Raw genomic sequence first — 16965 nt, 5'->3', positions numbered from 1 at the left:
ATTGTCAATCTCCAAGGGTATATGTGTAATTTAATTATTTACAGGGGTGTAAATAAAAAAAGAGTCCTATATAAATGTTCAAAATAATACCATGGAAAGCATCATCATTGCAGAGATGCAACGAAAATCACGATTTAGCAAACAAAGGTGAGAACCTTTTGCGAGTTCTATTGATTTCTGGTTGTTTTTTTTATCTTGATTTTGTTTTGCATTGTGTTTGTGATTTGTTTGGTTGTTTTGGATCGAGTTTTGTTAGGTTTTTGTTTGATTATTTGCAGGGGAGCTGTTAAAAATCAAGAATGGATGCAATGAGGGAACAAGGTGGGATTCAGATGCTGCTTAGGGCTGAGGAAGAGGCCCAGAAAATCGTCACTGATGCTAGAAACTATAGGTTTTTTATCACTCACCCTTTTGTTGTTATTTGTTTCTTTTTCTTTTCTCGAAATTTGTGATGTTTCTATGTTTTTGTTTGGGTTTTGAAATTGAGGGTGTAAGGGCTGATCAGGTTAAGGAGAAACACGAGTCGTCGCACAACTCGCACTCGCGCGAGTCCCATGAGTGGCGCGAGGTTTAGGGATTTTGTCATGTGATTAGCTGGTCCAATGATAAACTAAACCTTGTTTCTTTGTTATGGGAGGATTATGAGGGGAATCTTGGTAGTGGGTAATGTATTCAATGATTATGCGTAATGGAGAGTTGTGACTAAAGAGGGGCATAGGCCGGTTAACCGGGCCCTACTCAACGGGTCCGGGTCGGCCAAAAGTCGATCTGTAACCGGCCCAGCCAATAGTGGCAAACCACTGGGCCGGTTCGGCTCGGAAGAATCCCAAAACTGGCCAATAGTGGCAAACCACTGGGCCGGTTCGGCTCGGAAGAATCCCAAAACTGGCGGCCGGGCCGAAACCCACCTGTTCTCGGGCCTGCTTGCCGGTTTTTAATTATTTATTTAGTTAAATTAAATTTTAAATATCATTTAAAATAAATTAAATATTTGAAAAAAATCACAAAGAAAATTTGGGTTGTTTACCAGTTTTTATAGCCAATTGATATGCCTTTTTTCTTATCTTAGCCGATGTGGTATTAAATTTAACTAATGTAAACCATATCAATTGTTTATATATTTAGTAAAAAGGTACAGTAGTTGAAAATTTGCTTGTGAATTGGTTAGAGTGATGTTGCATTAGTGCTTTGTTGCCTTGAAGTCAACAGTTCAAACCTTGTTGGCTACTAATGTTTTTTTTTTTTTTAGTCATATATTGAATTGAATTTTTAAACATTTAAAATTATTTAAGATAATTCAAATAAATCAAACTAATTAAAAACATTTCATAGTTGTTTCTTTATTTTGTTAAATGCTTATTATTAAATTTTTTAATAATTTTTTTTAAAAAATTGGATATTAATAGACATAAGATTAATCTATTGAAGAACCATTGATTTAATTAAAGAGGGTCATTAGATAGCAAAAATTGAAAAAAATTACTAAATGAAATGTTTTTATATTTAAATATAGAAATAATAAATCTAAGAAATTTTAAAATATGAATGGTTGTTTTATAATGAAAAATTGTTAATATAATCATTATATTTTTATCCTAATTTAGATTTTTTTCATTAAAATATATTGTTAATATGAAGATTAAGAAAAATTTATATTTAAAATATTTTTTAATAAATTATGTTGGAGTGAAAAACTTCGTACTAATCCAATAAAAATTTTAATGTAATTATTCCACCCTATAAGATTATGGAAACTAGATAATTATTGTTTAAGATTCTAGTAATTATATGGGAGAGATATTATTCTTATTGGAAGTAATGTTATATATATATATATATATATTATATCCACAAAGTATATAAGTCTAAGAGGGCGCTTGGTTAGTTTTTTGAAAAACCCATGACAAGCTCATGGTTTCAAGTCCCATGAGGAGCATTTTAATGGTTTTTAATAAATTTTTGCTAAAAATCTTAAAATACATCCAACTCGCCGAGTTGACTCTGGTGACCCGGCAGGTCAACCCGTAGGGTCACAGGTTGGGAGGAGCCTAACCCGTGAATCGGCCTGCTACAGGCGTCGGTTTGCACGGGTTACTCGCCCACCACGGGTCAAATGAATCAGCGGGTTTGGGTAGACCGGTTCCGGGCCAAAAGTCGGCCCGTGCCCCCCTCTAGTTGTGACCAATGGGAAGGGTCTACTAAGAATCAGTGGAGAAGAATTGTCCAATAGCATGGGACAATTGTGATAATCAATATAAGGCTTTATAACCTGGAAAGTAATGGAAAAAAGGGCATTGAATTGTCCTCTGTTTCCTCTTCTTCTTCCTTTCTCTCTTCTGTTACTCTTTCTCTCTTTAACCAACCGCTTGTGCCTTTGTAGAGGGTTTGCTTTGTCTTGAAATATGAGCTTTGTTTGTTCTTTCTAAAGAAATTTTATATCTTTAACTGCTTTTATTCTGTATTATGGGTTGAGATCATGTTTTGTTGGATATTTGTTCTTCCTTATTGAAAGGAAATGTGAGAGAAGTGTGTCATGTTCTTTAGAGCAGAAGCCCAATAAATAGATACAGGTGTACATATGTTAGAATGTATGAACAAGATATGTACAAAGTATATATATGTATACTATAGTACTCTAGCACACTCTCTCAAACTCACGGTGGATCATAAACCGAGAGTTTGCCAACTAGGAACTGAAATCTAGAGACAATATGTGCCTTAATGAAAACATCAGCAAACTACTGTGAAGAGGCAACATACGAAAGAAAAATACTGCCCACAAGGTAATGATGACGAGCAAAGTGAAGTGCGATCTCAAGATGCTTCATGCGCTCATGAAACATAGGGTTGGCGGCAATTTTGATGGCACTCTGGTTGTCATAATAAATAGAAATGGGAGCAAATATAGAGACACCAAAATCCATCAAAATATGACGCAACCAAAGTACCTCCTTGGCAGTAGAGGACATAACACCATACTCAGCCTCGACAGTGGAAAGAACAATAGTAGAATATTTCTTGCTTTTCCAAGAGATGAGTGAATCACCTAGGAAAATACAGAAACCAGTAGTGGATCATCGATCAGTAGCATCACCTACCCAATCAGTATCAGAATAGGCGCGAAGTTTAAGAGATGATGTGGCAGAGAAAAATAGAGATCGAGTGATAGGGCCATGTAAATAACGAAGAACCCGTAGGAGTGCAACATAGTGAGTGAAGCGGGAAGCACTAACAAACTAGCTAAGAACACAAACAGCATAATCAATATCAGGCCGAGTGATGGTCAAATAAACAAGAGCACCGATAAGTGCACGATAACGAGTGGGATCAGTCAATAGCTTACCATCAGAAGATGAAAGTCGGTAATAAAGCTCAATAGGAGTAGATACAGTATAAAGGTCTACGAGACAAGCTTGATGAAGAATATTGGAAATATACTTCTTCTAAGACGCCAATTAGCCACAGCGAGAATAAGCAACCTCAAGACCCAAGAAGTAATGAAGAGGACCAAGATCTTTTATTTGAAACTCGGTGTTTAGCAGTTGTTTCAGAGAAAGAATAGTATCAGAATCATCACCAGAAATAACCATATCGTCGACGTAAAGAAAAATAGTAAGACCATGAGGAGTCTAGCGAGTGAAAATCATGAGAACTTTCAGTAAAACCAAGAGCAAAAATCATAGCACGAGGAGCCTGTTTGAGCCCATAAATAGCTCGACAAAAATGACAGACATGCCGAGGAGGATGAGAGAGACCAGGAGGGGGGATCATATAAACATCCTCAGAAAGATCCCCACATAAGAAAACACTGGTCATATATAACTAATGAGTGGGCAGTGACGAGCTGCTGCAATAGCAAAGAGAAGACGAATAGTCATCAACTTGGCCACATGAGCAAATGTCTTCTCATAGTCTGTCATTCTTTTGAGTGAAACCACGAGCAACAAGGCGCGCCTTATGACACTAAATACTTCCATTAGCTTAGGTCTTAACCCGGTAGATTCATCGACAACTGATAGGAGTAACATTCGAAGGAAGCAAAACAAGCTCCTAAGTATGCATGCGTTGAAGAGCATCGAGTTCCTCTGTCATAGCCTACTACCACTGGGGATGCCTCACAGCCTTACGATAAAACTGCGGCTCGAAAGGAGAGTGAATAGTTGCAAGGAAGGCTTGAAAATCGGGGGAGTAGGTATAGAAAATAAAAAGCTCATAGCGGGCAGGAGGGGCCAGTACGGTTTGAGTAACGACGGGAGGTAGCAGGAGCATCTTCAGGAGATGATGTGCCAGTTAGGAGAGGAGGCGAATCACCAGAACCATCAATGCACCTAGAGAAAAGGGAGGGACGATCAGAAGAAGTGTCCGAGGAGACGTCAGGAGGAGGCATAATATTATTAGTGATGGTGGCACTTAGAATAACTACTAAAGGGAATGGAGAAAACACACTAGAAGAAGACTGAAGAAAGGCAAGATTCGGAAAAGGGAAAGAAAAATAAGGTGTGTCTTCAAAAAAGATAACGTGACGAGAAATATGAACATGGTGAGATAAAGGATCATAGCAGTGATTGTTCAAAACTATAGCCTAGAAAAATACATATGGTGGAACGAGGAGAGAGTTTGGTTCGCTCAATAGTGGGCAAAAGGATGAAACAAGTACAACCAAAAGTGTGAAGATGACCATAAGAGGGAGAATGAGAGTAAAGACATTCATAAAGAGTGATGCCAGAAAGAGTGGATGAGGGAGTTCTATTGATAAGATAGATAGAGGTAAGAATAGCCTCAACCCAGAAAGATTGAGGAACATAAGAGGTAAAGAGAAGAGCACGAGCAATTTCCAAGAAGTAACGATGCCTGCACTTAGCAACAACATTTTTGAGCAGGTGTGTAAGGACATATTGTTGAGAGAGAGAGTGTGTGTGTCGTGGGCAGAGAGTAACGTTTGAAAAGATGTAGAGAGATACTTGAGGGCACCGTCAGAATGAAAGACTTTAATGCGTTTACCAAACTAAGTATATACCATTTGTGCAAATTGAGAATAAATGACAAAGACCTCAGATCGAGAGCGCATCAGGTAAAGCCAGGTATAACGTGAGAAATCATTAATAAAGCAGATATAGTAGAAGAAACCGCCAAGAGATGAAAGTGGAATAGGGCCCAATACATCGAAGCAAACGAGATCAAAAGTAGATTCTGAAAGAGATTCACATAAAGAGAAAGGAAGAGTGGTGGGTTTATCTAGCTTACAACCTATACATGGATGTAAAGAAATAGAAGAAATAGAATCAAGACTACCTGAACTTGTTAAGAGTTTCAGGCAAGCACTAGAAAGTGACTGAGACGACTATACCAATGATTGAGAGAATGTACAGAGGCGGCAATGTCAGAAGACTAATGAGCGGGAAGATGAAGATGGTCTAGGTGATAAAATCCTCCAAGTCTACACCCGGTCCCAATCATCTGGCCTGTAAGATGGTTTTGCACAAAACAAGCTGAAAAAAGGTAATTGTGAGACCATCATCAATGATGGGTGTCGGGAATATCAAATGAAGTGGACTGAAGATGATCGCACTGCGTGACTGGATGATGGCTCCCATCAGTAGTGCGAACACTAGAGAATGAGTGAGTAGAAATAGAAACTAGGCTAAAGGCATCGGTAGTCATATGATGAGTGACATTAGAATCTAAAATCCAGGAGAAGGAAGACATACCAGAGGAAGTACTCGACTATATAGCACGCTGCATTGCATGGATCTGCTCGATAAGTTGAGCAACCTGAGAGAGTAGATCAACAAAAGAAGCAGGAGCTAAGACTGTAGCAGAAGCAGCATGGGGGATGGAAAGATGGCATGAGAATGAGGCGGTGGACGAGGCTGCGACGTTAGCTGTTGCTTTTGCTATTGTTGAAGCTTAGGACACTGACTCTTCACATGTCCAGAATGCTTATAGTAACGATATATGATCGAAGATCCTGGAGAGGCTGGTAGCATAGAAGAGCTGGAAGATACTCGAGAAGAGCGTGGAAAAGTCACAGCAAGTACTGTATCAGTAGGGATAAGCTGGGGGAGAGCTTGCTTAGCCAGGTCTCCTCAATAATGACAGTGTGAACAACATCATCAAATGAAGGAAAAGGGCCCCGATTAAGCAAATGACTGCGAACAACCTTAAAATCAGGATGAAGACGCATCAAGAACTCAAAAGTGTGTTGTGTTTGGCGAGACTGAGTGCAAGTTTGGCAACATTTACATGTCAAATAGGTAGACGGCCCCAAAGAATATATTTACCTCCATAGAGAACATAACTCGGTGACATACTCCCTGATAAAAAGCTCACATTCTGTACGTGAGTAATGTCCTGTAAAATGGCATACTGACAAGCAAAACTGGAATGCTCAAACATATGACTCAAGTATTCCTACATCGCACTAGCAGTAGGCAGATGTCCAATCTTCATATGATCATTGACCTAACAAGACTAACAAATAAGTGTCATGGTACGATGACCAGTGAGAGTCCAGGATGGGTCGGGCTCAAAAGGCTATGAAGAGGTACCGTCAACATTACAAAGCAGGTCCAAGCCAAGTAAGATGATACGAACGGTAGTAAACCATTCTTTGCAATTGGAGCCATTGAGTTTGAGGTCCACTAGAGCAAGAAAATTTGAAGAAGATGGAGAAGAGGCCATGAAGATGTTTTTTTCCTTAAATCTCAGCCATTGTGGAAAAGGATAGAATAATGCACGTGTCGAGACTTGAAGTGCACATGATCCAAAGCTTGGTAGGGGATTTTGACAACAAATGGGAGGAGAAAAGCTGGAATAATTCAAGTCTCTGGACTTGAATTTCACGTAAACCAAGGCTTGGTCGGGTGGCAATTGAGGGCCATGTGTCGGCTAGACTGGAGGTGAGTGGCAGGGAAGGATGCACTGGAGGAGGTGAGCGCTTGGATAGATCGTGTGGCCGTGTGAGGGAAACCTTGGCGAAGAGGAAGGGCAGTGAGAAGATGAAGGACGAAGTTTTTTTTTATTATATAATGGGTAGCGTTCAATGGAAATGGAGTTGAAAGGAAGATAACGAGCTGTTCAATGGACATTGTGCAGTGATGGTGAGCTGCGAGGAGATTTGTATGTTTGGCGAGCTTGTTCGGCAGAAGATGAAGACATGGTGGCGGCGGCAGAAGGAGAACAAAGGCTTCTCTCATCTATTATGTCATACAAATGGTTATGCCATACAAATGAATCACCATCTATTATGTTTTGTTTCTTATCGAAATTTAAATCTTTTTGTTTGCTGAATTGTGTGGGATTAAGATGGTGTTGATTAGTATTTCTTGGAAAGAAGGTTTTCATTTTGGATTGGATGGAGGAAATAAAATGGATCATTCATTGTCTTTTGTGTCTTGTTCCTTATCGAAATTTAAATCTTCGTCTTTGCTTGCTGAATTATGGAATTAAGATGGTGTTTTGTGTCTTGTTCCTTATCGAAATTTAAATCTTCATCTTTGCTTGCTGAATTATGTAATTAAGATGGTGTTGATGGAATGATTAAGCATTTCTTGAAAAACTAGTTTTCATGTTTGATTGGATTGGATTAAGAAACTAAAATGTAGACAAAAAGGGATAAAAAAAAGTTCAAAGATGAATATAACTGATCAAAACTAATGATTTGCATGAGCAATGAAGATGGAAAATTTGGACCTTGTTGTGTTTGATTAGATCTGGATTTTGATAAGAAAAGGTCACTCTTCATCAATTAATTTATTAGAATGGTGATTTTGCAGATTGTATGCAGAAACTAAAATGGTGAGGGATAGCATAAACTCAAAGAGAATCAAATAAGAAATTACATAAATACTAATTTCTGTTCTCATGTCTTATATTTTGCTGCAGATGTCAATCGGAGGAGATGAATGTCGAATTAGCTTGCCATGTTCTGCTTGAAGTGTTTTCTTTTTGTTTGTGAAGATGTTCATCCAATAAAATTATCTGTAACGAGAATCAAATAAGAAATGTTGGCTTAAAGAATAGCATGCCATCTTTGCAATCTCTTGTTCAATTGATGAATCAATTCTTTTCAATTTCAAATTCTGGAGAGCAATTAATTTCTGAGAACAAGTGCAACAATTTTCTTTCTTTTTATCGAATGCCCGTACAAATATCATATATTTAATTACACAGCAGGAAGAAATTGTAGAAGTTCAAAACTACAAACAATCCTCGCCATTGGAACTGTAATCTCTATCAGTGTGCATCACCCCTTCCAACCGTTTACGTATCATGAATTACCAGTAAACAAGATCACCGAGAAAAAGAAGACGGTAATAGAGATAGCAACCAATAATCTGAGGAATTTGGCTGCATGTGCACTCAAGCAAATACCGATGCACCGAATGGCCTCCTGCTGTGTCGAAACTGCAAAAAATGATATGCAAAAGTTCAGTACAACAATGGCATTATCAATGCTTATATGAATAAATTGTTTGTCTTAAATATATTGAGTGATGGTGATTGTTCAGAATGAATTATAAGAGTTCTTTCATTTGGACATGAAAAAGCCGGAAATGAGATCAAAGTCAATGATGTGATAATCAAATGCTTTGAGTTAACAAATGAAGGATAGAATTCATATTGAAATTGTCAGATTGAACGTGGAAATGTTTATCAACGCAAAATATAGGCAAGCATTCTGCTGTTACTCTTATCAAATGAGTAAAATTTTTCTCACCTCGGAAAGCAACCGCCGCATTTGATGATAGAACGAACATTTCGATGATGTAAAGAACAGCAGATGGAAACTCCCAGACCTGCAGAACAAAGTGATTTAGTTCAGAAAAGCAAACAAAATTGTGCTAGAAACTAAGTATTCCTTTCATATGAAAAAAAAAAAAATGAAAAAGTGCGTACCATCACAAGATACACCTTAAAGAAGCTTGAGACAAATAGAGCAAGCAAGATCTCCAAGTAACTGTAGTAATGGAGAAAATAAATTGAAAAAGATCAAATAAACAATACTGTTTGACAAAACCGATATATATATATATATATATTTTTTAAGGAGACCAAACATGACACTATGAAACCAAAATATTTTTAATCCATTAATCATGGTAAAGGTAAAATTGATGGAAACAATCAAGATTTACAAAGAAAATAAACTGTTCAATAGAAGCTAATCTACTGTAAAACAACATGTCTTGATTCTTTTTAACTGTTGAATGACACCACAAAATCAAATCCATTACACACAAAAAAGACACAATTTACTTAGGTCAGCGGATTTGAACTATGCATCCATGCGGACAGGAAAAAAGAAATTCAGTATGAAGTTTTGCAAAGAATCCAAGAAGCTCACAAAACCTTTAGCTTCCAAAAACTTGTTGAACAACAAACGCTCAAAACATCAATTCTAATAAAGAAAAGCCAATGCACTATACACATTATATAAATCCAAATCCCAGAATAACAAGGAAATTAACCCTGCTGATGCAGTTGAACCATACACAGTCACAGATTTAAAAGCAAGATACACACAACATTAACTAAATATTATGCGGTATAAATCTAGAGGAAAGGTTTTATGATCCAAAGAGTTTCTCAAAACAATAAAAAGAAAAAAATTATAATACAAGTACAGCGATTACCTAGTTACAGGAAGGGAACAATTGACGAAAAACCTTGCCCCAAGAAGCAGAACAAAAATAAACACAATATTTCCCAACAAAACGTCCAGAAATACCTGTAACAAAGACAGGTTGCGCAAAATATGAGAAATTAGTTAAATAAGATCAATCCAAAGCTCCCACTAATTATCACCATCTCTCTGCACTTTGGCATTGACAGGAAAGAGTTCCGATAATCATCATTATGTCTCTTCAGAAGGAATACTCTGACTGCAAAATGTCAAGGCCTTGGAGATGGAAAACGAAATGGATTTCATTAACCAAATACACAGGTGATGATAGTAAGGATACTCGCATCTAAAAGTAGAAATAGTAACCCCGATTTTCAAATTATTCCCTGCAAAATTCAGGAAGGCGGTTAACGAAACTATTAATCAATCAGTAATAGCAGAGAAGAGTACTTAAAAAAAATGGATGCATGTAGGGCAAGGTCATAAGGGCTATGACTTCCCTTCCAAAAAAGCAGAATGGTTACTTCTTTCAAAGTCACTTACAGTGAGAAACATGGAATGTACCAATTTCCGAAGACAAGAGGGAAGCTGGCCCAGATCTTATGATAGTGTCCCTAATTAGAACTTAGCTGAAAGGAAGTGATCAAGCAATAACAAATAGTTTTGAAGGGGAAGATACATGAGAAAAGACAGATTAAAGTGCATACAACTTGTAAGGATGTAAGGGCATCTTGTTACTTTATTAGAAGGGAACCAAGGAGGCTAATAAAAATTAGTATATTCAATGAAGCGTTAAGAGGCCGCCTATTGCAGCATAAACTTACAGACGCTTGTGGTTGCAAATGAGAAGTAAAACGCTCCAAATAAAAAAGCACCATGGCAGGTGTCACAGGGTTGATCCGCCCTGATCGACACAGTGCGGCACTTGCCCGTTGCAAGTCAGCCTCACTCGATGAAGGCCAAGAATCGGCTAAGGCAAGAAGAAGGAAGAAGAAAGGAGACACCAATATGCAGAGAGAAAAAACTCTCTCTAAAGAAGAAGGTTTACAACCACACCTTGAGACCAAAACCAACTTGCCCTCAATGGCTCCCCTTGCCTCCATTTATAGGCAAAGGCTCAAGGGAACCTTCTCTTGAATATGGCCAGCCGTGACTTGGGCCATACCGCCCACTCCGGGTCACATCACCAAACAGCGGGTCAACCTCCGCCATACCTGGACAGGCCGCACCATGCCGTGTCACTCACCCGGTCGTGTCACGCCTCACCGTGCCACGCCTTGCATCACACCATGCCGAGCCACGCCCCTGCGTCAACCACGCCTTTGCGTCAACCCTGTCGCATCGGCCACACCTCGTGTCTCATCGCGTCAGCGCTGCCCGTGCCAGGTGACCTTACCAAGTCATGCCGGCCATGCCGCTCGGTAAGAGAGCTGAAGACCTCGGTCACGACTATATATTCTTGGCTCCATGCTTAGAATATATTTGGCCTCTCTTGGCCTAGTACTGTCCGGTACTACCACACCCACTCGGTCATTGCGTGCAACCCTGCTAGTGCGCCTCAATCACGCCCTGAGTTTGGTTGTGCGGGAAGTCATTCTCGCTCATGACCGATTGTGGTGTCTGACCGTACCGTCCATGTCTTAGGTTTTGGAGGATGTCCTTCCCAACATACCTGTACAATATTTCCCAAGGGCGGATGTCGCAAAGCCCCACTACAGCAGGGAACTAAAGAGACAACCAAAAAACAAAAAAAGACACTCATAGATTGATTCTCTAAAAGTGAAATGTTCTGTGACTCAAGAATTGAACAGAGAATCGGAAATGTAGAAGAGGAAGCACTCAGCTGTGCAAAGGAAAAGGTAAGTGTTGAACTTAAAATAGGTACAATGTAACTTGTTGAAATTTAAAAATTTACAAAGTTTTGTACCTTGATGTCTTCTAACTTAAAACTCAGCATATTATATAGCAAATGCCGATACGCCGTTGGCTTGTGCAAAATCATATCAATCAAAATAATCTGCATGAGTAATCATCATTATACATTTTCACTTGAAGCAGGAACCAATTTTTTCCTCAAACTGTAAAAAATAAACATTAAGTATGCAGAAATTCAAAGGAAAGAAATAGGGTGATACCAATAAAACTAAGAACCATAGATCAGTTCAAACCAGGAGACACCAAACATAAACATAAGAATATGCATCAGCAAAAAAAATCAGGCAGTTCTCAAATAGTATGGCTTGTACTTCGTATTCATCTGTCAGTTGAACACATTCAGCACAACTCATCACTGAAAACCGAAACCATTTTCCCTCAAATTCACATGTCTTGGCTACAGTTTCCTTCCGTTACATCAGAACCACAAATTATTATCTTGCTCTATCTCACTGAAGTACCCATTACATGAACATATCTCAACATTATTAAAAGCTCATCCATAAAATAACAGCAAAATACAGATTTTCGTATACAGATAACCATATTTGTTACCTTGGAAAAATTATTTTTGAAATCTCAACAAGATAAAACGATTACAGGTATTAAAACTGGTATGTCAAAACAATGCAAGGTGAATCTTCTTCTTTGTGTGCTCTAATGATATCTCATCCTTTCTTATCTCTTAGAATTTCCATGAATATATAGGTTTTGATGGTTTAATTATATGGAGCCATCACTAGTTTTATACACATTATTTATTAGGTTTGGCCCTAACTTACAAGACGTCATAACAAATCAAAGAAAGGAGGGTAAATCTGCTTGTGATCTACTAGGCTCATGTATGCCAATTTTTGGGTGTTAAGGAAATAATTCTAGAATTGTCATCATGCCTTTCTCATGACAACAAAAATAAATATTTCAAATATCTACACTCAACTTTTCAATGATATAATTGTTGTTAGAACAATTAAAGAAGCTAGGTGAAGATAATGCAAAGATAAACTAAATGACAATGTAAATGGTGCTATAATGTCCTGGATCATACCATGAACTCACATTCAATGTAGGTATCAGCAACAGCCTTACGATTGTCCTGCCATTAGAGAACATCAAAACCCATTTAGTGAAAATAAAAAAGAAATAACCATGAAATTGAGATTTCATACGTAACTAGTGTCTTACACATTTCATCGAACGGATGTTCCCAGTAGAGTACTGTATGTAGAGAGTATTTACCTGACTCCAACAGTTCACACACCCCACAGTTTCCTCTCCCTTCTTTGCAGATTTAGACATTATGGATGTATTGAGAATTTCCTCAAAGAAGGGATGATTAGGATACATTTTTACCCTTTGTCCCCCCTTAATGGCTTGGGATGGACTGGATCACAGATTCCATAGTTCAGCAATCAAGCAAATTGGTGACCAAAAAGAACAATCTATATTTAGTTTGGCATTCAATACAAAATAAAACCAAATGTAAAAAAATTCAATTAGCAGGAACAATTACATGAACTAAATACAACCCAAAAAGAAAATAAATAAATAAATAAACAAACATGAACTCTATCAACTGCAGTCTTAAATGAAATCACGCTCATTTAGAGATGCACTGAAAAATAAGAAAGGACTTAATTTTACACTGGGATTCCTCAAACAACTATTTTTGTTGAGAATCTAACAAACCTAATTTTATTAACTTAAAACATCAGGAAAAAAAAAGTTTGCATCTTTCCATCCAAAATGAATTGAAAGGATGAAAAAGAATCAGTATTCGTAGTGAAATTCCTAAAACCACTGTTTAAGTCAAAAACCCAATAAACATTTTTTATATGAACTGACAAAATCAAACAAAATGATTCAATCTTTCGAGTAGGAAAAAGGTCTGGTTTTCACAATGGGATTCCCAAAACTACAATAATAAGTTGAAAACCACCAAATTGCATTCCTTGACCAGTTAAATACTGCAAATTCTCATGATTCTTGCAGCCAGCAGCAATTACACAACCACAAGTTAACAACAAAGGTTCAACGATAATTTTACGTCTTAATTTTCAACAATGACAACAAGATTGCAATATAAAATTGCAAACCGATACAAATGAACGGGCATGAAATGACTGGAAAAAAAAACATATTTAGTAAAATTTAGCTAATGGGGAGGGCAGCATCGATGTCTTGCAGCCTGAGAGTGACTGCTCTTTTGTGAGCCTCGAGCCCTTCTACTTCAGCCATCTTAGCTACATATGGACCTAATTTTCTCAAACCTTCTTTGGTTAAAGATTGTACCGTGATATACTTCAAGAAAGAGTTGAGTGAAACACCGCTGTACATCCTCGCATAGCCATATGTAGGAAGAACATGGTTTGTTCCGCTAGCATAGTCACCCACACTTTCCGGGCTCCATTGGCCTAAGAACACAGAACCTGCGAGACAAACAATAATTTGATTCATGCCATGTTCTAATTTTGGATTAAAGCATCCCTAAAGCGAGCTCTCGTCGTTTGTTTTGACCTTTAAAATAAAGCAATATTCATTTTGCCTCCTGAGCTCGAACTAAATTTGTTCACGAGTTTTAGGCGCCAATAGTGGCTATAATACTAATATTTTCTTGGATTGCTTACTTGGCAAGTGAAAATGAAAAGTGTCTACTAAAAAGAGGGTTTCATTGGAATATTGAATGAACTTTTGACAAACACCAATATGAGTTCAAATATATGTTACCTGCATTCTCGATGAGACTTTCCCACCTCTCTGAATCCTTGACGTTGATTATCAGATGCTCAGGAGCATACAAGTTAGAGAAAGAGATAGCCTGTAAAAAATGGAAACAATTAGGTATATGTTAGCCATAAATAATTACATAAGACTCCTAGAAGCATATGTTAATCTATATGGTGTGGAAGCAGAAAAAATATTGAGCTAGTGGCTGACCTCAAACATATCTTGGGCAAATACTATGAAACTGTGGCTAAGTGCTTTGGAAGCATACTCTCCTCTTGGAAGGCTTGCACATTGCTTGCTAATTTCAGACTCAATAGCACTGAGATCCACACCGTCTCCAGCAATAACAAGAACAACCTGACTATCAGGACCATGTTCTGCCTGATAAAGTGCATAAAAAGGCCATTAACAAAGAAATGTATTCAGGGCAGCAACTTTCAGAACAATCAGGCCAAGCTTGAAGCTTACAAGGTTCAATGTAATGCAACAGGAATGGCATGGCATACCAGACTAAGTAAGCTTTCAACTTATCACCATAAAGTTTTCAACAAATGAATCAGTTTGCGACATTCATAATTTTTGCAACTTCCCAGACTAGCAATTTGGAGATAATTTACAGTTTTTAGAGTACTTAAGTAAATTTTGCAAACGGACCATGTGGAGATATATAGGATGGCAGCTGATTATTTTACCAGCCTTAACTATCCAATGCTTGATGAATTATAATATTAAGTGGAACTACAAGAAATCAAAACCTGAGAGAGTAGATCTGCAGCAATATGAGCAGGTTTGGCATATTTGTCAGCAATGACTAGAACTTCTGATGGGCCCGCCGGCATATCAATAGAAACCATGGCTTCACTGTTCTGCAAAATGAAAAAGATATGTGAATGAATTGGTCAATAAGAGATAAAAACTTGAAATGCAGAAAATTTTCACCAGAAACAAAAGCATTTAATATGACAGTTTATCATGGAAAGCCAAAGCATTACTAACAAGCAACAGTTCCTAACTCTGTGAGCCCACCCATGGAAGTTGAAACACAGAAGGCATTGAAAAAAAGCAATAATAATGCCATGCCCCTAAAGTAAATGCTCCATACCATATATGGTGAATTGACTCTGGACAACAACCACAAATGCTGCATGTTCTATTAAATTCACCCGTGTCACTTCTACCAACGAAAAGAAAAGTTGAAGGAGATCTGCTTAAATGGTTGACATATTTGAGAATATTTGCAAGTCAAACTGTAGCTTATTTACAGCTTACAGAGTATAATACTCTAAAGCAGACATAAAAAGAAATGCCTTTTTAATAAAGAAAAATAGTTGACAACATACTTGTAGAATCATTTTTGCTGCTGTAACATATTGATTTCCTGGCCCAAAAATTTTTTCCACCTGCAATTCACATGAGAGCACTTTGAAAGTAGAAACTGTAGAATGGTACAAAAAATATTTACAAACACAGCACTTGACTTGAAACATGGTAATCATTTGGAAAAAATTACTTAGTTAATGTCTAATGCCAAATCTTTGAAAGAAAGGAAAAGAGAATGCATCCAGTTGTAATGAACTAACCAGTTTGACCTTGAAAACTTAATTAAAAGAATGAAATATTCACATGTTGTAGGTTAAACATAAAACATATTGCAGATTATAGGAATAAGAGTGGAGGGCAGAAACACGAGCACAATGACAAACCGGTGTCATGCCCTAAAACAAAAATCCCTACCTCTGGAGGCATGTATTGCTACAAAGTAAACAGACAAACATATGCTAACTTCATCACTTGCAAGAAGAAACTTCATTTGCATATGGAAGAATGGTGATGAGTGAAAATCACATAAAATGATCATAAATACACTAAAATGCAAATTTATCAATCACAAAAACTATGCTAAAGGATATATGTAAGATAACTGCAATCAATGCCTTGAGCATTTTAAAGGTTAAAACAATTGCCACACTTTAGCAACCCTTTCCTGACCCAGTAATCAAGGGTACATCTAAGCTTCTTTTTTATATATATATAGCGATAGTGTGCGTGTGTGAGAGAGAGAGAGAGAGAGAGAGAGAGAGAGAGAGAGATGGAATTTATGAGTCACAAAACAACTATTATTGTAAACCTATACCTTGGGACAAGATGCGGTTCCCCAAGCCATGGCTGCAATTGCCTGACAATAAAATTATAGAAAGATCTGATTACATAAATAAGTCATGAAAACCTTATAGTGACAAATGATAACTATCAAGATCCTCTACCTGAGCTCCACCAGCTTTAAGAATATGTGTGACACCAGCTTTCTTAGCACAATAAAGTACCTCCTGAAATAAAGTAATAATCATCTGTATGTGTATTAGAAAGAAGTTATAAAGCTTTATGAGGAGATACCTTGCAAATACTACCATCACGACCAGGGGGAGTGGCAAGCACAATTGTTTTGCAGCCAGCAATCTGTGCAGGCTGGTAAAGATAGAAATCCAATGTCAATAAAAGCCACATCTATGAATAATGCAGACAAGATGGAGTATAACTCAATTTGAAAAATAGAAGCTTACCACCGAAAGCATCAAAGCAGTTGAAGGCAAGACTGCAGTCCCCCCAGGAACATAAAGGCCCACTGAAGTAATGCACCTTGCTATTCTTTTGCATCTGACCCCCTATCATATCTCATC

General features: G+C 37.6%; 3 protein-coding genes and 1 long non-coding RNA gene across 7 annotated transcripts in view; 1 reads left to right on the top strand and 3 right to left on the bottom strand.

Moving 5' to 3' along the window:
- The first annotated feature begins 110 nt into the window (after nucleotides 1-110).
- Nucleotides 111-16965, top strand: part of LOC120267712 — a 23230-nt gene continuing 6375 nt past the window's right edge. Inside the window, exon 1 of the long non-coding RNA XR_005538539.1 lies at nucleotides 111-147. This is a non-coding gene — a long non-coding RNA (uncharacterized LOC120267712). The remainder of the gene's footprint in view (nucleotides 148-16965) is intronic.
- Nucleotides 7889-16965, bottom strand: part of LOC120267707 (protein ARV 2) — a 21860-nt gene continuing 12783 nt past the window's right edge. For all 3 annotated transcript variants that reach the window (XM_039275384.1, XM_039275385.1, XM_039275388.1), the window contains one exon: nucleotides 7889-8406. In XM_039275384.1, coding sequence (XP_039131318.1) covers nucleotides 8270-8406 — 137 coding nt within the window. In that variant the 3' untranslated portion in view covers nucleotides 7889-8269. The remainder of the gene's footprint in view (nucleotides 8407-16965) is intronic.
- Nucleotides 11281-13351, bottom strand: LOC120267710 (protein ARV 1-like). The gene is made up of 3 exons (XM_039275390.1): nucleotides 12746-13351; nucleotides 12609-12656; nucleotides 11281-11642 (listed from the first exon to the last, which is right to left on the bottom strand). Exons 1-3 carry the CDS (start codon nucleotides 12905-12907, stop codon nucleotides 11529-11531), a joined length of 324 nt encoding a protein of 107 aa, XP_039131324.1. The 5' UTR covers nucleotides 12908-13351; the 3' UTR covers nucleotides 11281-11528.
- LOC120267706 (histidinol dehydrogenase, chloroplastic) overlaps nucleotides 13526-16965 on the bottom strand; it is a 7059-nt gene continuing 3619 nt past the window's right edge. For both annotated transcript variants that reach the window (XM_039275382.1, XM_039275383.1), the window contains exons 8-16: nucleotides 16849-16950; nucleotides 16682-16753; nucleotides 16552-16614; nucleotides 16422-16463; nucleotides 15628-15687; nucleotides 15043-15153; nucleotides 14498-14668; nucleotides 14288-14378; nucleotides 13526-13989 (exon numbers count right to left, since the gene is read on the bottom strand). In XM_039275382.1, coding sequence (XP_039131316.1) covers nucleotides 13712-13989; nucleotides 14288-14378; nucleotides 14498-14668; nucleotides 15043-15153; nucleotides 15628-15687; nucleotides 16422-16463; nucleotides 16552-16614; nucleotides 16682-16753; nucleotides 16849-16950 — 990 coding nt within the window. In that variant the 3' untranslated portion in view covers nucleotides 13526-13711. The remainder of the gene's footprint in view (nucleotides 13990-14287; nucleotides 14379-14497; nucleotides 14669-15042; nucleotides 15154-15627; nucleotides 15688-16421; nucleotides 16464-16551; nucleotides 16615-16681; nucleotides 16754-16848; nucleotides 16951-16965) is intronic.

The sequence above is a fragment of the Dioscorea cayenensis genome, chromosome 8, assembly GCF_009730915.1.
Source record: "Dioscorea cayenensis subsp. rotundata cultivar TDr96_F1 chromosome 8, TDr96_F1_v2_PseudoChromosome.rev07_lg8_w22 25.fasta, whole genome shotgun sequence".
Taxonomy (NCBI): Eukaryota; Viridiplantae; Streptophyta; class Magnoliopsida; order Dioscoreales; family Dioscoreaceae; genus Dioscorea; species Dioscorea cayenensis.
Note: the sequence above shows the minus strand (reverse complement) of the source record. Positions and strands in the feature narration are given on the sequence as shown.